The sequence below is a fragment of the Sminthopsis crassicaudata genome, chromosome 1 (genome assembly GCF_048593235.1).
Source record: "Sminthopsis crassicaudata isolate SCR6 chromosome 1, ASM4859323v1, whole genome shotgun sequence".
Classification (NCBI taxonomy): domain Eukaryota; kingdom Metazoa; phylum Chordata; class Mammalia; order Dasyuromorphia; family Dasyuridae; genus Sminthopsis; species Sminthopsis crassicaudata.
The window spans coordinates 575,013,507-575,034,675 of NC_133617.1; the positions used below are offsets into that span (position 1 = coordinate 575,013,507).

Sequence of the window (21,169 nt, forward strand, 5' to 3'; positions counted from 1 at the left end):
GCTAGTGTTCTATCCATTGCAACATCTAGTTGCCCTATCAAGAACCATTTCTTACCACCTTTAAAAAATTTTGCTTGTAATTAGCTTGGAAGATGCTCTTCCAAGTCCCTTCCAATTATAAGTCAATGGTTATATAACTTTAGACATAGAGATGGTCTAGAGTTAACCTTTAGCAAATACTTAATTGATTAGCCCATAGACACATTCATCCAGGCAATATAAGACCATGGGCACAAGACTGCAACTAAAGAAAAATAATCATCTCAGATTTGGCAAAGCACCAAAAGATTAATGCTCCAAATGTCCACAGGGCAGGATTGCTCCACCAAAAGAACAGCCAGGCACATGCAGGATTTTGAAAGAGGATTATACTTTTAGCACCATTACACAGTGTTAGTTGGGAGAGTGGTGAAAGAAGGATCAAAAAGAGAAGAAACAGAAGTGGCTTTAGTGCCAAGATTCTGTCTTGATGAAAACATCTCCAACCCTTTTTTTATATCATTGCATATCATAAGGGAGCTAGGTATCATGGTGGGAGATGAGGAAAACCTGAATTCAAATTGTGAATTCAGACACTTAATAGCTGTGTCACCATAGTTTACTAATTTACTCTCCCATAGGCGCACCTTCCCTATTTGTAAAATAGAGATAATAGCAACTATTTCCCAAGGTTGTTGTGGAGATAAAATGAAATAATATTTTAAAAGTGCTTTGAAAAAATTTAAGTCCTATATAAATGTTAGCTATTATTATCATCATCATTATTATACATATTTTGGCAGTTTAATGGAGTTGATGGACCCTTTCTAAGAATAACAGTTTTAAGTGAATAGGATTACAAAGGAAATCAATTGAAATACAATGATCAAGATGCAAGTTCAAAAGCTTCAAATGAAGAATCACCTAGAAGGTTACTAATAGAGAAATATGTTTAGCCTAGTTAATGAAGATTATAGGATCATAGGATTTTGAGACTAGGAGTTGGAAAGAACTTTGAAATAATAATAAAATTAATAAAACTTTTTTCATTTTAACAATGAAGAAACTGAAGGTCTGGAGCAGAGAAGCAAAATCATACAAGCAGTCAGTAGTTGAGCTGACATTTGAACTCAGCTCTTCTGAACCGAGAGTGGGTAGGGAGCAGAGTGGATAGAAATACAGGCCAGGAATCAGGAAGACCTATCTTTACAGGTTCAAATCCAGCCTCAGACACTTACAATCTGAGTGACCCAGGACAAATCCCTTAACTCTGTCTCAGTTTCCTCATATGTAAAATGAACTGGAAAAGGAAATAGTAAACCATTCCAATATACTAGCCAAGAAAACTCCATATGTGGTCATGGAGGATCAAATATCTGAATCCAAACTGAGTATTCTTTCCACCGTACTGTCTTTCTCTTCTCTTAAGACTCATTCTTTTAACAGAGGTGCTCCCCTTCCCCCAAAGAAATTTATTATCATTTCTATAAAATTGTGACAAAACACAATATTTTTTCTAAAGACTCAACATTTATCCATGATGGTCAATAAATATTTTTATACAATGTACCATAAAATATATGCACCGTGTTTGATAAGTCTGGGATATATTTGATAGACAGGTATATTATAGATACTCTATTTCCCAAAAAGTCTTACAATATAATAAGGGAAATAGAATAATAAGGGAAATAGGACCAAAATCAATTAAATATTTCCTCTACTCAGCTCTACTCCAACACCTCATTGCAATATGGAGATAACTTTGTGTTTTTAACAGCTATTTTAGTTCAGCACAATGCTAAGGACTTCTACACAATCAAACTACTTACTAAGAATATGTAGTGTTCTTAGTATCTTTGTGTTCCCTGGACACACATATTTTGAAGAGATTGTCAGAAGTCCTCCAAATAACTGATTTGCATAAGTAACAAAATTTACCTCTGATTAATATTGTTCTCATCACTGTTCCCCAAATACTAGTATTGTTGCATGAGAAGGAGTGGGGAGCAGCAGTGAGACATTCCCATCAAATCCTAAGTACATTCTTTTTCTTCAATTCTTTTGAGCCCTAATTTTTTTAGCACACTGATTAACTAACTGCCAAGACTCTCAGGTTCCTGACCTTTTTATAAAGTACACTGATTCTCATTTATATGTGAGAGACTAACTGGACATTGTGAGCAGCTATGGTGACAAAATATCCTCATCAATGAAATCAAAATTGAAGTAACCAAATATCTATTCCCTTTAAATTGTTCCCTTATATATGTGTTACTACAAAAAAAAGGTATATATATATATATATATATATATATATATATATATATATATATATATATATATATACACAAGAACACTAATATACTATAGATACTAGAAAATATACTAGAAAATAGCCCTTAAATTGGAATTTGATAGGACACCAGAGATTGGCTAAGCCAAATATGTCTTTTGCTACTCTTGATTCTGTACTTTCTCCACTTTTTAAGCTTCTTTTTATGTATCATCTTTCCCCATTAAAATGTAAGTTCCTCATAAACACCAATGTCTTTCTTATGCCTTATATGTGAATCTCCAGCACCATGTAAAATGGAATCTGGAATATTGTAAGAATTAATAAATTCTTGTTGACTTAATTTGGCCCTCCACAATTTGGCTTAAACTACCTGCCACATATTCTATTCCCTTTCACATATACCATGCCTGGATTATATTCCATTCCTGTCTAGCCTTTTCCTTTTTCTCTTCTTTGCTCTCACTATCCTCTATTTCCCCCACTATCTCATTTGTTAAAATCATTTCTTTGGAGAAGTATAATGGAGGTGTAATCTAAATGGGAGATGTACTCTAAATAGAAATCCAAAAAAGATAATCCAAAAGAGTTTTGGATTAGAAGTTAGAAGACTTGAATTCAAATCTTATCTCTGCTATTTATCTATCACTTGTATGTTCGAGAGATGTCATTAAACCTCTCTGGTTTTCAGCATCCCCACCTGTAAAATCAGGGGACTGAACTAGGTGGTCTCTAATATCCCCCTTTATGTTCTATACTACTATGCGCCTTCCTCCAAGGCCCAACTCAGATTTTACTCATCCACAAAGTGTCTTATCTACAAACCCTCTTCTAACTCTCTCAGACAAAAGTATAGACAATGAATACATGTTTATTGGCTGACTAACCTCATTCCCCCCTCTTATCAATTATTTGTATCTTGTCCTCTCCCTCATTCCCATTAAGTTGTAAGCTCCTTCATAGTAGCATCTAGGTTGTTTCTGTTTTTTCATGCCTAGAGCCTACCAGATTATGTTACAGTAGGTACTGCATTGTACATACTGAATAAATGTCTGATAAATTGAATGGAAGGACAAAGGTGTCCCTCTATAAGAAACCTTCAATATTTCAATTAATTTCTACAGTGAGGGTATTCCCTTCATTCCTCTGCCCCATTCACTTGTTTATCAGATAATTTTCAAATATCTTGGCTCTACAACTTATTATCTGTCTAAGCTTCCTTTTCTATCTCTATGACCTCTAATGCTACGAATAGTGGAAACAAAACAAAATAATAATAATAATAATAATAATAATAATAATAACCTGGTGGGCAGCCCTCCAGGATGGGGGCCAGCAAGCCTTTCTAAATTTGGTCAGGTGTTCCTTAGGCAAGAGATGTACAATATGAAAAACACAGTCTTTTTTTTGCTTGAACCTGCTAGAGATTTAGTCAGTCTTGCAAGCATCATACCTTGAGAATATAGGTTAACATTATACCACTATATAAAGAGTTATTACAATACTACTTTAGGAGAAGAATAGAAACATTCTTTTTTTAAAAAATCTTACTAATACAGTAAAAAGAAATATTTTATCACAAAAAGCACTTACCTAAAATTAAAGTGGGCCAATTAGCAATTCTTGCCTTTAATCCTTGATGAAATATTTCATGGAGGAACATGATTGTTTCACTGTTTAAAAAAAATAAAAAGAGGTAGGCTGTATGATTTGCAAACTGGCTTAGTCCCCATAGAAAGTTTACTTTCAAATTATTTCACTGGCAATTTAGGACTTCTAAAATGGCATGCCCTGAGCTGACTCCATTGCTCCCTAGCACAGACTCTAAAGGTGGTGTACCATTCACAAAAGCCTTCATTAAAAATGGTGGCTCAAAAACAGAAAATTATGAGCTGACTTTCTAAAACTGGGTGATGGGAGGAAGTGCTAAGAATGTTCTTTTATTCTTCTTTTCTTACTGGGAATCCATTAGACATCTACCCATTGTTTATTGTTAGAATACTGCAATTAATGACTAGAAAGTTTAAAACAACACCATCCACAACAACAACAAAGCAACATTTTCTTTCTTATTTAAGGAAGTTCTACATATATATAATCTGAAATGTTTCTCCTGCTGAAGTAGGAATGATCTCCTCTGAAGAAGAAAAAAAAAAGCCTACAGCAGAGAATTCAGAGTAACTATACTCAGCATTGTCTTTCAAAGAGAGACATGGAAAAATGTACTTCCAGGGACAGAGCCCAAAGAAAGGTAATAAAACAAAGACCAAAGAATAAATTTGTATTTTGTAAATATACAAATTTGTCTTGTCATTTAGGGTAGTGAGGTAACACAGTAGGTAGAGTGTTGAGCCTCAAGTTAGGAGGATTATTCTTTGTAAATTCAAAGCTGGCCTCAGGCACTTACTAGCTGTGTGACCCTGAGCAAGTTACTTCCCCTGTTTGCCTCAGTTTCCTCCTCTGTAAAATGAGCAGGAGAAGGAAATGGTAAACAACTCCAGTATCTTTGTCAAAGAAAACTTTAAATAAGGTCATGAAGAGTTGGACATGACTAAATGACAATAACAAGAATTGTTTGAGCTGCATTGGATTCAAAAAGTTAACTATTCTAGAATCGTTTGGATTCTGGTAAGAGAAAATATATGTCCTTTTGAAAACTGGGATGTCTCTTTTTCAGTGAATGACTTGATTTGTAACAGTTCAAATTCCACTGCAACAAACACTAAGTTGTTTTGTGTAATGTTATTGCTCTTTCCAGAATTTTTGCTGAATAAAATTACTCAGGGATTTTTTGGAACCAGCTTGAACTGACTCTTGAAAGCCAAACTTCTAGTATGAATGAGCATTTACACCTCAGAAATTAGCCAATGCTATGAATCAGGTCTTGATTTACTGCTTTATTAACTGTCTAGACTTAAGTTTTAGGGAAATAATATGATTATTGGTACTACTACTGAAGAGGGGACCCTGCTACTCTGAAGATCCTTGGAGAAAATCTTCAACCCTGCCTCAATAAGGGACACTGCCCCAAGTCTTTCTTTTCTTAAATGAATTTAAGTTTTAACTGCTTGAGGAGGGGAATGATGAGGAAACCCCAAAACTCTTAAAATCTCCTTGGACTCTGCCTCAGGGAAGGGACCCCACCCCAAGCACAAACAGTTTCCTCCTAATCTAAAAACCCATTGAATTCTATTCAGATTCTAACCCTGGCTGAAACTCAAGCAGGAAGCCAATCTGGGATTTCACCCACAAGCCCCTTCAGATTGTCCAATTATAAAAAGGGCCAAACTGAAGTCCACTCTTTGCAGAGGTCCCAAACATGGCATCTTTATGCCAGCCATGTCAAGGATTTCTGCCCACCGGTGCCAGCCCTGGCTCTGGTGTCTTTCTTACCTTTTAACCTTACTTCCAAACCCCATAATAAACCTCTTTTATCAATCTAGGTTTTCGGGTCTGTAAATTCCTTTAAAGAGGACTCTTGTGCTGCTACTAGACCTCATTTAACTCTGTATCCTTGCACTGAATCCAAAGGGATTGCAGAGGCGCTCCACTTGACTCCCTGTACCCCGAACCTGCCACTAGACCTCAATTAAACCTAATTTTATTTAGGTACTCCTTATCTAAATCTCATCACTACTAATGTGGTAGAAAAAGCTAGTTTGATAAATCCTTTTGTTATATGGAGATTCAGTTTGTAACAGCATTTGTTATATAGCAAGATACTGCCTACATTTACTTTCACAATGTATTACTTAAACATCAGGGTGAAAATAATTTTAAAAGTAAGATAATATAGTATGGAAGTTCTAAATAATTAACCTATCTAAGACTTCAATTTCAAAGACAAGTTAAAAAAACTCATTTTAAAAAGCAACAAGAAGCACACACAAACTCTTAGTTTGAAAATATCTCTTCAAAACTCTACTGAGAGATCAGATTCTATATATTGAAGCATGACCTAACTCACAAATTGCCTTCAGCTGTAATTTTCAGATGTAGGTGTTACCTTGTCTAGACTGATTTAAACAACGTACTAAGCTTGGCCTTTCAAACTTGAAATAAGGCAATTCAATTTATACAAATCTCTGGAGACAACAAAAAGCTACAGGAGTATGGCTTTTGATGGCATCAGCAGTGGGGTATCTTGGACAATATCTCTGCTCCATTATTTCAACCAATGTTCTCCAAATTGCAGCTCCTCTAACATGAAGAGCCTGGATTTTTGGCATCCTTCTTTTTCCCATCTTAAAGCTACTCCTCCAACTAACACTGCGGCAAGTGTATTTTGCCTCTCTTTGGTGCATTTCTGGTGAGAAGAATTTGCATCTCAAAGCAGGGGAAAAAGCAAAGTAAAACAAATGTGAAAAGTATGAGCCTCCATGGCATTGAATTGAAATGCTACTTTTAAAAAGTCCCAGGGGAAAAAAGGCAAATAAGGATTAGTCTTGTTAACTATCAACACTATAAAAGTAGATGCCAGGTCTTGCTTAAATTTTTCCTCTAATGCCCAACACAGTACTTTCAAACCAATAGGTGCTGAGTGATTGTTGTGGCTGCTAGCTTTGTCTTTATTGCATAAACTCAAATAGAGGTTCTTCCATGAAATCTGAGGAAATCCTAGGGAGTATCAGATATTCCAATGAGCATGGGCTCCACGTGTGTTATATTCTTTTGTATATAATTTTTTAAAAAAAATATTCCAGTCTTAATTTGGAGGTGATCAATCCCTTCCAAGAATAAAAGCACCAAAATGAATATCAAATTATAAAGATGTACTCAGAAGTCACATAAAAAAGTGATAAAGAAGAAAAATGAATTGGCAATGATAAGAAAATAATAGGTCATGGGAACTTAAGAATCTAGACTTCTGAGGGAAAAACAGAGCCTTAAAATAGGCTATTAGGTTTGAGGTTTTGTTGTCTTTAGCATTCACATAATCAAGTAAACCAAATAATCCCAAACCTTACCTATTGAGGAAAATACTGCTGACATCATCATGTGTAATTGGAGGTTTCTTTGAGCTGGCAGCCATTCTTAAAGGGCGAAGGAAACAGTTAACGAGAACATACAACTGATGTACATATTCTGACTCAGCCTCAACCATGTTGAAAACAATCTGGTTTCTCTTTCTCATACTTTCAGCATGGGGAGAACAAATATAATCCTGAACAATAGTTTTCCATTTTCTTCTACATAACCATCCTCGCATAAAGCTTTGAACCTAAAGGGAAAAGCCAAAGAGAAATCTAAATGAGTTAACAGTATTCTGACTGGTTAAGCAAGGCAATAATTTGTGCTGCATGCAAATGTAAATATTTTAAAGTATGGAAATTATATTGGTTAGACACCCTCATTCCCCATGAAATCCTGAGATCTCCTGTGGTTGGTTTGTTTAGAAGACTAGTGACTGTTTATTTCTGAATTTTGTAACAGTAGGAATAAGTCACTGGAGATTAATACATTTTTATATATTGTACCCACATGGGTTCAAGTCCTGCTTCTTATGTGTACTACTTAAGTGCCTAGAGGCAAGTCACTTAACTCCTCAGTGCCAGAGATAATCTTACAAATATTATAAGTTAAATGAGTTGCTAATGTGCACTGATGACAGGAATTTCCATATTAAGAGTTTCACATACTGATGAAATTACAATCCAAGAGATAGAGACACATACAGACACAGACACAGAAGCAGAGTCACAGAGAAAAATACAGATACAAAGAAACAGAGACAGAAAGAGATAAGCAAACATACTGAGGCAGAGAGACACAGAAAGACACACACACAGAAAGACAAATAATAGAGAAAGAGACAAAGACAAACACACAGAGAAACAGAGACAAACTGAGAAAGAAACAAAGACAGAGAAAAAAGAGATAGAGAGATGAGAAAGAGAAGGGGGAAGGGAGGAGAGAAACAGAAAAACTGATAGTGAGAGACATAGAAAGAGAAATCAACAAAAACCCTTTAAAGCCATATACATGCTAGGTGATGACAAAAGAATGTATCATAAAAACTGACTACTTACACTGTGATTTAATAGATAAATTTGTCTTAAATACAATACAACACATTATTACACTATGATTTAGGGATAAAACACTAGTCAAAAACTTGAATTTTTTTTGTCCTGGATTTTAGTGTGAAAAGCTGTGTGGCCCCCAAAATTATCATCAGATGATGACAATGTTCTTAGAGACAGGGTGATGCAATAGGTGGAGAACTAGACTTGAAATAATAGAGAAGTGGATTTGGATTCTTCCCTAGACATTAGCTGTATGTCTCCTAATCTTCATAAGCCTGTTTTCTCATTTGTTAAACAGGGATAATAATTCCTATAATCTTTAATTCACATAACTTTTAGAAGGGCAATATCATATAAATAAAAGATTTTGTAAAGTCAAAGTACTATATAAATGTCAGTTAATATTATTGCTGTTTTGATGCCCACTTTCATTGTAAAATCCTTAGTCATTCTTATTTTCCATCTATTAAAATTTCAAGAATAAAGTATAAAAGGCTTTACTGTTAAGCTATTAAATAGGAGACTACACCACCTGCTTAGTCATATGTGAGTCTTTAATATAATCTTCACTCATCAATGAGAAGAAATTCACCTCACCTAAAATCATTAACATAGCAAGTCACTTTTGAAAAAATTACTATATGACTATTTTAAAACTAATCTCAATTCAGTAGGCAATGTCATATATGGCAAAGAATTCTGGATTCTAATTAGACCTGGGTTCACCTGTCACTAGGACTCCCTGGGTAACATATATTACATCTCTTGTTGATGGTTTCCCCATTTGAGTTATACAAGATGATTTCTCAAGTTCCACTTCTAATTCTAACAAATTTTGTAATCAGATTTATGGTGTATCTAAGTAACAGTTTTGTTAAGCTGAAAACACAGATTTAAATGAAAACATTTTACCACTATCAAATCTTTTTTTTTTTTTTAAGCAACACTGTTGATTCAACACATTCTCACATTTTTCATTTTTTCTCATTAGTTTGTCCACATGGATTATGTTCTCTCTTTATTTAAACTCCCTCTTTTACTATGTTGGAATACTTTTACTTGCCTGAAGGTTTTAGTATCTCACTATCAATTTTCACATATGTAATAAAATCATTACACCTCAAAAATGCAATTAAAAAAAAAAATATATATATATATATATCATATTGGAAATTTTGCCTGATGTCTGAACAAATCTATCAGTAATTCCTGTAACTATCCATTTCAAATTTTCAGTTTAATTTAATTTACATTAGCTTGTATGTACATTTTAAAAGCAGACTAAGTCATCTACAACTCATCTTCACAATGGTCGGTTGAAACAACTCAAATGCAGAGAGAAGTTGGATTCAAACTGAATAGAAAGAAAGTTAATCTAATTATGAGAAAGTCTCACTTTTAATGAGTTAATAATGCATTTTCCAAAAATTAAAAGACAAAAACCTAAGATTTAAGTCATGATAGTTAGCATTTACCTGTTTTAAGGTTCCAAAGCACTTGACTTATATTATCTCATTTCATCCTCACAATAACCCTGAGAGATAGTTATTATTATTATTTTTGTTTTAGATATCAGGCAATTAAGGCTGAAGAATCTTAAGTGACTTCCACAGAGTCACAGAGATTTGGACTCAGGAGTGACTTTCAAGTCCAACTCTGTATTAATTGCTCTACTTAGTTATTTTTCAACTCAATATTATTATGTTTTTTCATTCCTGGAATCAAATGTTTTTATTTGCTTGAGGAAGTGCTCATTGATAAAATGTAAATTTGCTAGTCTGTTTTCATATGGGCTAGTTCTTGCCTTTGGAACATACTGTTTATTAACATCTCTGATAAATAACTCAATTTTCTTTTTTATATTTTTTAATTTTATTTTTTATTTTTTTGCTGAGGCAATTGGGGTTAAGTGACTTGCTTAGGGTCACACAGCTAGGAAGTGTTAAGTTTCTGATATCACATTTGAACTCAGATCCTCCTGACTTCAGGGATGGTGCTCTATCCACTGCACTACCTAGATGCTCCTATTTTTTTAAAGAAATTATTAGAATAGCAACCAAAACAGCATGAATCAAATTACAAAAATGTAATTTTAATATAAAATGGTAGTGTTTTCTCATTTTTGGTCTGGTGAAGATCCCTTTCAAGTATGACTTAGACCAGATGGTCACTAAGGTCCCTTCTAACTCTCAAATTCTATGATTCGAAATATACTTCAATTCATCAGTGACATACAACCAGGAAATGAAAAACATCCCTGTTGGTTTTATAAAGAAAAGAGTAGTAGACACTTCTTTATCCTCTCATCCTCTGAAGCACCTGTTCCTATTTCCATGCTAAAATCCTTGTGTAGTATATGTCTGTGGCTGTAAGGAAAGTGAAGGAGGGGGAGTCTACAATTTTATTGGATCTGGAAAAGGATAAAGTGGGTGAAAAAAAGAAAAAAGAAAAAAATATTCCAAAGTACAATTCAAGATATATTTTCCCACAGAAATGTTAGTGCACATAGTCATGAGGCTGTCTCTCAAATACTCTAATTTATAATTTGTAATGATTCTGGAGTTCCCCTGTGATGCAGATTATGGTCTATTCATACTTGTCCATCTTATGACCCTTAAACTATTTTTTTCTATAAATTCTCTGCACAGTATCCACCTAATGAATAATGGATGTGTCTTCTTAGCTTTTTGTTTTTGTTTTTATTTTTTGTTTTTATTAACATTTCTTTTAAGGACTTATTTATTTTTAAATTTTATTTTATTATTTATTATTACTATTTTATTAAAAAAATAGTAAAAGAAAATACAGAATAGAAAAGAAAAACAGGAAATGAAAACAAAACCTCAGTATGGCTGACATAGAATATAGTTTGAATTGTAGAATGAATCTTTAAGTTTGAGTTAGATCTTCTTTCCTAACCGTGCTAATTCTTCTGCTATAAATATACTCTTTAACTTGTCTTTGTTATTACTTAACCTCCCCCAACTCATGGATTTCTTCCTTATATTCTTCCCTCACTCTTTGTTTCCCCCTCTGCTCATCCCTTCCCTCTTATTTCTTTATAAATTTTTGAGGGTGCTATACCATTGACGGTAGTAGCCTATTTAACCCATTCCCAATATGAATAGTTTTTCAGAACTTCAAGTCCTTCTTCCCTCTAATGCCTATGTCTATTCTTCCTCTGCATCTCATTTGTATAACGTAATTACTATTTTTACATTTTTCTAGGATGTTTTACTTTTTTTATAGTCTACTCAACTGCCACAATCTTTTTTTTTGAATTTTCTTTTGCTGATGTCAATTTTAAACATGTGGTACACATTTCCATATAAAAACACAGACAATTTGTCCATGTTAAGTTCCTTGAAATTTTTTGATATTGACTATAATATGCCAAATTTTCTATTCAGTTGACGTTTGCCTGAAAGTCCTGAAAATCTGTAAGTTCATTGAATGTCCATTTTTAAAATTCAATATTAAGGATAATCTTGCTAGATGTGCTATTTTTTGGCCACAGGCCTAGTTCTTTTAATTGTCAGTATATACAATTCCAGGATCCGAGTTCTTTTATTGTGAATGCTGATAAATCCTGTCCAATTCTAATTGTAGTTTCAGCATATTTGAATTGTTTTTTCTTTTTTCTTGCAGAATTTTCTCTTTGAGCTGGGGGTTTCAAAATTTGACAATAATATTCCCAAGTGTTTTCCATAAAGGATCTCTTTGAGTTGGTAAACAGTGGATTTTTTCTATTTCTACTTTCCCCTCATATTTTTTCCAGGACAATTTTCTTAGAGTATTTCTTGCATTATTGTGTCAAGGTTCTTTTTTGTTGTTATTCACAAGCTTTCAGGTAGCCCAATTATTTTAATATTTCCCTGCTTTATCTATTTTCTAGATTATTGTTTTTCTTATAAGATGTTTCATATTCTGTTATATTTTTCATTCTTTATATTCTACTTTGTTATTTCTTGGTCTTTTATACTTTTGTTGGCTTCCCCTTGCCCAATTCTAATTTTCAAGGAATTATTTTTGTCTTTAAGATCCTGTATCTTTTTCTAATTGGTCAACTTTTTTCATATGCTTCTTGTTTTTCTTGGATAGTTTTTATTTTTTAAAGTTATTCCTCAATGTCTTTCATTTGATTTTAAATTTTTTTTAGTTCTTCTATAAATTATCTCTGTGCAGGGAGCCTATGCAATGTCCTCCTATAAAGATGAACCCCCAATCTTCCCTATTCCCAATATAAGTTTCCATAGTGGAGTTTTTCTTTGCTGGTTCATTTTTTAAAATAAGAGGCATTAAAGTAAACACCTTTGATCATGGGGTGGGAGAATGGTGCCTCTGGCCTCACTTCAGCTCTCCTCCCAAACCTGAGAACTCTCTCTTCCTGCAAGGGCCTACAGCCAGCAGCATTCCTGCCCCACTGCCTCTACATTCACCAGGTATGCTGATTTCTTCTAGCCAAAGACAGTATCTCAGAAGCACATCTGGGGGTGGCATTCCTAATTTTTATTTTTTAGAATTTTAACACCAGAAAGAAGCTTTGCAACTTCTCAAAAGAAATTCAGACCACTCATCTACATTATAGGTGAATGGAAATATGATTAGCTTTGGAATCTGAAGACCTGAGATCAAATCTTGCCTTTGTCAAGATCATTTGTGTGACCTTGGAAAATATTTATGCCCTTTGGTCCTCAAAAAATTTTCATATATAAATAATCTTTTCCTTCTAGTTCTAAATCTAGGGGTCCATAATGAACCAAACTGAGCCTTCATGCAATCCGCATGATGTCATCAATAAACAAGAACATCAGGAAGATTTCACCGTACAAAGAAAAAGCTGCTTCTACCTATACTCTGTCCTGGATCTTCTCCATTATACTGGTAAACACATATCTTCCCTATTTTATGCCTCACTTGAAGTTTATAATCAAAAGGTTGTTGAATAGGGTTATTTCCATCATTATATGTTTGAATGATCTTCATGTATGCTTTGTAGATGCCTTGTTGGAAAAGAATCTATAACACAATGTTTCATTCTACCAAATCAAGTGCTTTCTCATAATCATAAAAAATAAACAGAATGGAATCTTATATTCTACTTATTAAATTCAAATGCTACTTTAAAAATATGCTGATTCCCTACTAATACACTCTCATTGAGGATGCTGTCAATTTATGTATAGAAATTTTTTATAAAGAGTAGAGATATAGCTTGGTAATTATTGAGGTATTTCAGTCACCATTTTCAGAATTCAAAATGTCTGAGGTTCACACAGGCACACATACTCATATACACACATATTTAGCTATTTTCACCTCTTTTTTTGCTTTTTATTTGCTGAGGCATTTCAGATTAGGTGACTTGCCCAAGGGCACACAGCTAGGAAGAATTAAGTGTCTGAAGTCAAATTTGAACTCAGGTCCTCTGACGTCAGGGCGGTATTCTCTCTACAATGCCTTCTAGCTGCCCCTATCTTCATCTCTTTAAGGTATTGTATATTACTTCTTCAATGCCCTCATAACTGGACTGCCTCCAGCATGGATCTCTTTTCTATATGCTTGGCCTAAGGTAGCAACTTTTCCTTTCTTCATTCTCTTTTGTATCATTTATTCCTCTTCTATAAGCACTTCTAAGACTGATATTATGTTGGTTTCACTGTCTTGAATGGAGAAAACAATTGCTAAAAATAATTTTTGCAAATCTGTCTTATTTTTCTTCTCTTTTTAATTTTATTTCCATTTTCATTTCTAAATGCCCTTAGGATGACTTCACTTAATTGGATATCTCATCAATTTTTTTAAAAATTGGTTTTACCCACTCTAGATTTTTCTGCTTTAGGGAATAATATTGTATATACTCAACCATCTTTCTTCATAAAATTCTTCAGGCAAGTTTATAATCTAATCTAATGTTGCCTTTAGCAACCATCACTTTCTATTTGGCAAAAAGCATAGCTGTTTTGCCATTTGGGGAGGGGGTGAGGGGAAGGAGGGGAAAAATTGGAACAAAAGGTTTGGCAATTGTCAATGTTGTAAAATTACCTATGCATATATCTGGTAAATAAAAACTATAATTAATAAAAATATTGAAAAAATTTTTAAAAGCGTAGATGTTTGCTGAGTAAGGCACTTTCCATGATCTTTTCATCTCCATTGCCATTGGTTATGGCAATTAATTTGTGTTGCTTAAAAGTCTAAATAAAATTATTATACTCTGTGTCAATGTTTTTTCTGTTATCTGTTTCTCATTTTTAAAATTTTCAATTATTTATTTATTTTCAGTTAAGTTGGTTCAATTATACACACTCCTTTTCATTATTATTCTTGATTTTCATACAAATTTTGATCTTGCTATTGAAGAATCTAGATAGCTAACTTCAAAAGAACTTGAAACAATAAAAAATATTTTCCTGTTTGTTAAAATATAATACATTTCATTCTTTATGGTAACCACCATTTATTATTATATTTCAGATATGGCTTTAGTTATATGGGATTTTAAGGGCTAGCTTGAGAAAGGATCTTTTATAATACTGTTCCTATGGGAAAAGGCATTTAGAATTTTGAAAAATAACTTACATGAAAATTTTTAGAATTAAGCATATTCAGAAGTTAAGCTGTCTATAAAATACATCAGCAGCCTAATAATTAATTAATATTAAAGAATTGAGTGCCAACTATTAGCAAGACATAGCATAAGTGCTGGAGACACAAAGACCAAAAAGGGGCAAGCATTTTAATTGGAGAAACAATGCATATGCATATATATATATACATATATATATACATATGTGTATATGTATATATATACATATGTGTATATGTATATATATACACACAAAAAATATAAGTATATACAGAATATATAAGTATATGTTTATATACATGCACATTTATAAACACATAAATACAAATATAATTAATTCAAGGTAGCTTTAGAAGGGAAGGCACCAACAACTGTGGGAATCAGAAAAGTCTTCATTTAGAAGGTTGAACAGTGCAAGAGGGGAACAATGTTTAATCAATGGTCTTGATCAGTTATTAATAATCTTTCTTTAGAGCAATCCAGAGGTTGCTGAACAAATGGATTTCAGAATATCTTTCTCCTGATTGACTTAAATGTTGAATGGTAACTAGAAGGATTTGTCCAGTGGTCTAAGATTAGAGACATTTGGGGAAAAAGGAATCAGTAAAGAAGCAAAAGAAGTCCCTATCCACTCACCTTTTGGGAATGGGAGGATGAAAAAATATATCTCCCTATTTCAACCAAACTGAATTATACTGGCCTGATCTCATTAGTGATAGGCATGGGAGCTTTGAATTGCTCCCTTCATGACTTGTTCCCCTCCTCCCAAGGCAGCCTGGTGACCCACTGCTCCCAGAGCCTCACCTTACTGATGCCAGACAGTGTGGACACTTTAGTCTACTGTGACTCAGAACTCCTTAGCTCAAATGATCCCCCAGCCACAGTCTTCCCAGTATGCTACCATGTCTGGCTATAAAGTTCTCATATTAAATAGGATAGTCAAAATCAGGAACACAAAATCTAGGGAAACATAATTACAAAACACAAGGTATTGTGTGAACGGTAGTATTTGGTTCATCACTAATTTTCTAGACAGTTGTGCAATAGAAGTCTAGAAAGATCTGGAGATTGTCTCTTTGGATATCTACAATAAAATCCACATAAGAGCTCTACTCACATTAGTTTAGCATTCCTAAACTCAATATGTTAATACTCGAGGAAAAAATGTACTAAGTATTCCCAAAGAATATGCATAATAAGCAAAAGCTTTTTTAAAATATAACTTCACAAAGCATTAAAATCAGGGGGATAAATAAATAAAGTCATCATATTAAGGAAAACAATATTATGTAATAGAAAAGTGTCTTGGACTTGGAACTAGGACATCTCTGTTCTTGTCCTAATTCTACCACTCACTAATAGTGTGAATTTAAGTAATTCTTTGGGGCTCAGTTTCCTCATGTGTAAAATGAGATGGGGACGGCTAAATGATTATAAAGATCTTTTCCAGATCTAATATTCTATGACTTCAGAAACTAATATTATTTAAGCTACCCCAACAGGGTTACTCTTTCATTACAGGTTTTGGCATCACTTCCTGAGTATCTCAAGAGAGAGAATTACTGGAAGCTGGCAGATTCTAATTACCAAGTTGGAGTGTCTCCACAGAGGAAGTCCTATCTTAAGTTATCCAAAGGGTAAAGTTGGCATTTACTTGTGGGAACATACTGGTTATACCCTGAAGAAAAGTAAGAGGCAGCTATGGTGCAATACAGATAACCTTGGTGCAATTAGGCCTGAGTGAGAATTCCAGCTTTACAATGTACTAGCTGTATGACACAAATTTTCTAAATCCACTATGTCATTTCCAGCTCTCTAGTCTTTCTCCATGATCTTGGAGTGAGAAGGAGTATGTTTCCAAGTCACATTGATTCACTGATAGAGCCTTTTTTCGGACTTCAAACCTCCAAGCACCTACCTTTTTAATCTTTTTGATGTCCGGGTCTTCATCTTCCTGGTTGCCCTGATAGGGTCGCATTCGTTCCTTGGTTTTATTAAGAGCAATAATCTAAGAATTAAACAAAATCAACATTTTAGAATATTTACTTCTGTCCCATTAACCATGGATTATCTCCTGAAGGACAGACTATTCAGACATGCTAGGAATAAGATTTCATCTAAAAGTCTGACATAAGCATGGATTTCACCCTGGACAATATGTGACTGGATTAAGGAAAGTGGAAGAGTGTATGTATTGGGCCACAAAAAAAAAGAACAAATTTGATTAATGATCATCAGGCAAAGCCTTTTTTCAAAGGCTCAGCAAAGCATCAGCATTCTTTTGAATGAAATGCTGGCCAAGATGCTCTTTATGGATCTCTAATGTAAGACACTTGGATTATGGCCTCAGATCATAGTTAGCTCTTTTATGCATGCCCTCAAATTCTTCAAAACCTCTCCTTTCAGAGTTAAAAGTTTATAAGTCATATAGGAACCTTCTTACTCCATTTGGGAATGAGAAAGCTAATCCTTATATGTGGCTGCAGAGTCACACAAGTACCTTAGCAATATTTCCCAATCAGCCAAAAGAATTGTAATTCTTCTCTGGAGTCCGCCCTTATTCTATGGCAGATGACTTAGTTCTGTTTTGTGTGTATCAGAGAAATAGGATGCTATGAAAGCATCCATTTAGACTCCCCTAGTGAAGCTCTAAAACAAAATATGTTCATATGCAACTCAATGTCAGATGCATTTAGGACCCATATGGATCTACCCATAAAGATGAATTTAGACACCAGCAGTCTTTATAGGCCTAATGACTTAATAGGCAATTGCCTAATAGGCCAATGACCTAATATATGTTTTAATTAAATTCAACTGAATACATGTTTAGTATGTATCCAATATATTCAAGGCACTGTGCTAGATGCTGGAGAAACAAAGTAAAATTGGTGCTATCAAAGGATCATAGAATTAGAGTTGGAAAAGACCTCAAAAGCCATCAAGTCCAACTCCCTCATTTTACAGATGAGGAAACTGAAGCTCATGTTCAATCAAGTTTATACAAATAGTAGCAGAACTAGGTCCTCGGCTTCCAAAGCCAATACTTTTTTTGTGGTTATCATGCTTTGCATTCCAAGTACCTAGGACAGTGTCATACTCCTAGCAGGTGTTTACTGAATGAATAGATATGACACAGGTTCCTGCTGTCAAGAATTTCCATCATTACTGAAGTAGGTGCTTTTCCACTATGTGATGAAGGGGTAAAGTGGCACTTGGTAATATATTCTAGTAATTATCTAACTATTCAAAAAAGCACTGACTACTTAAAATTTGGGGGTTAGATCAAAATCTAGACTGCAGTACAGTATCCTGCAAATACAGTAGGATATGCAAATATTACGTAACAGTGTTTGGCACCAACTTTATCTCATAATGTAAATATCATCCTCTCCCACTGTCAGACAAGTATACATTCAAGCTTACTGCACCAAAGAAAGAAAACAGTAATTTTGCTTTAAATTATAGTGCCAGATATAGTCTTTTTTAAATGCAGGTTTGTTGTTTATTTTTTAAACTATATCGGATTTTGGTGCTTCATCAAGATGGCATCAACTCTAATGACATGGTGATCACAAAGTGTAACTTATCACAACAGAAGCTATCACACATCACAGCTGGAATCAGCATACATCATTGCCCTGCATAGCAGAGATGATACACTTAAAACAGCAAGTAAAATCCCTCCACAAAATTTGCAAGGGAGTATTTTAGCAGAAGATCTGGGGCGGGGGGGAGGGAAGAATAAAAGCATACTCTACCATAATAGTGAGGTTCACAAATGAGTGTCAAAAGGTTCTAGGATTGCTGAACAGAAACAATTCAGCTAGCCTTATGAATGCATATTTTAAAACCTAGATTGTTTGTGTATATCCAAGTAGATAGCAATCATATACCAAGTATGGTCAGAGCAGAAGCATTCTCTTCTCTCATACTTCCTAAATCCCCAGAAGGGTGGACTTCCTAGGTCATCATGAGTGCAACATAGAAATGTACCAAAAACAGAGCTTGAGTTGTGCCCAAATCACCCCAGATCAGCAAGATGTAAAACCACCTCTTCTCCATCCCCAAAGTGTAAGCCTCTTCCAAGACTACAGAGTATGATAAAGTCACATGTCAAATGACCCTCTGCAGAACCTTCTGCCTTATCAGGCAAAGGGGAGAATCACTTTGTTTAATCATTCAGTAGAAGTTACATTAACATTGCTAATAAATTCTCATAAGCCCATATAAAGGACAGAAAGTTGTGCTCATTAGATTCAATGAGAGACAGAGTCCTTTAATCTGACTCTTAATCTAATTAGAGTCTTTCCTGATCATCTGTCTGTATTTTGGCTGAAATCATAAACAAAGAAAAGTACAGTGCCCTTGGAAGAGTAAATCATAATCCAAAATAACTACAGTCAACTCCTGATTATCTGCACTGATGGAAAAAAGCAAAGGCAAAACATACAAGTCAAAAGACCCCAAACAAAACCCCGACAGACAATAAATTCTATTTGGCTTCAAAATGTATTAAATATACTGTTATTCTGAAGCACATTTACTTTACTGGTGTCAATTTGCTTATACTGACATTGAAACTAGCTAGCACTCGGGGTATATGGAGAGCTATAACCCACTAGCATGCTGTGTAGTAGGGGAAAAGCCACAGTCTAAATTTCACCATGTTTTGTGAGAACTCCTCAGGCTGATAATGATGAGTTGACTGCATAACAGTGAAACAATAAGAAGGGATTGATTGACAGGTGGGGAAATACCTCTGATTTAAGCCTTTCAATTTCAGTGTCTTGATCCTCAAGCTGATGTCGGAGTTGGTTAGCTGCAATTTTTTCTGTCTCTACGATCTGAACTAGATGGATGTACTTCTGCATTAACACTTCTCTCTCAATCAGAATATCTGAATAACTTGAGAGAAAATTATACTATTAATCACTCAGATATTGTTTAACTAATGTTCCAAACATGGCATTTTCAAACATTTCACTGTAACAGAAAAACCAAAAAATCTCATGTATTTGCTTTGTTCTCTTTTGCAATTGTAAACATTTTTGGCATGCATTCACAATCCAATAATACTTGCTTTTTAAAATATTATATAAATTGAATCATCATTATTTAATATTTCAATAATTCAGCAAGTGTGAGTTCATTAATATTTATTGGTTGCTTGGTAAAAATAAATTATTCTGTTCCTGCTCTCAAAAGATTACAATTTAACAGAGACAAGCTTTATGCTGACTAAAATATAGCACAAAAACAAAGAAGTTTTAATGCTTACAGATATAGTATAATTAATGTTTAATAGATATGATAGATATATGTATATCTGAATATATTTCTTCTTTACATAAAAACTGAAATGTAAATCAAGTCAGAGAACAATGACCTTGCCTCCTTAGCTTAACTTCTGATCTAGCTCAAGTTCATTTTCAGACTGTCAGAGAGGATCTTAGGAATGTTTGACCCTAATTTAGATAGTTATCTGAAACCAAGATGCTCTGCGCCCAGACAACAAGGACCAAAAGAAAACACTTTACCTTTTACTGATTCTTGTTATGTAGTGTAATAACTATAGCCAAAGAGCTCTAAGCCTGTCCTTGTGAGGGAGAACTTCTAATTATTATATTATACTCCAGAAACTGGAGCTGAGAAAAAATGGTGGCGACCCTAAAAAAAGGGGTACAGAAGCTTAACAGGGAACATAGTATGCTGTTACCATGACATAATCTAAGAAAAGCTGATACATGTCTAACAGGTACTTGCAGACATTGTATCCAGTGATGAACAAGTCTAGTAAGAGCAACATTATGTTATCACCAGAAAACATCAGTGGACTTGAATTAATGGAAGCATAAGCTACTTACTCCTTTACAAATGTGTCTTGACTACATGTTTCCTATATCAATATGCTCTTCATGAATGGTCTCTCTATGCATAACTATTCTTCCCACTGAAGTATGTATGGGAACAATATGCCTAAAGTTTAGGGACAGAATGTTCTATTGTGATTTTGCTTTTTATTTCATTAAATACCTTTGTTTTTAACTAACTGTGTCTTCTGACTGATGAGAATAAAAGTTAATGCATTGGCAGAGGCTCAAGAATTATGATACGAAGTGGATGTGTCCCTTAAACTTAGAGAGAGTTATTCTGGAGATGGAAGGGGGAGCGATGAGTAAGAATGGATAACCCAACTGATATTCCAATAAAGAAGGTTATACATTTTCCCATAAACTACTAATAACATAGGAGAATCTGTTAACAGCCTAAGAGAAA

The 21,169-nt window shown here is 34.1% G+C and overlaps 1 protein-coding gene across 5 annotated transcripts in view; it reads right to left on the reverse strand.

Moving 5' to 3' along the window:
* Window positions 1–21,169, reverse strand: part of RASGRF2 (Ras protein specific guanine nucleotide releasing factor 2) — a 321,033-nt gene that overhangs the window by 185,611 nt on the left and 114,253 nt on the right. For 4 of the 5 annotated variants that reach the window (XM_074282188.1, XM_074282187.1, XM_074282186.1 and 1 more), the window contains exons 3-6: window positions 19,651–19,798; window positions 16,809–16,898; window positions 7,243–7,496; window positions 3,869–3,948 (exon numbers count right to left, since the gene is read on the reverse strand). In XM_074282188.1, the coding sequence (XP_074138289.1) occupies window positions 3,869–3,948; window positions 7,243–7,496; window positions 16,809–16,898; window positions 19,651–19,798 (572 nt within the window). The remainder of the gene's footprint in view (window positions 1–3,868; window positions 3,949–7,242; window positions 7,497–16,808; window positions 16,899–19,650; window positions 19,799–21,169) is intronic. The other variant, XM_074282189.1, reaches the window with a different exon arrangement.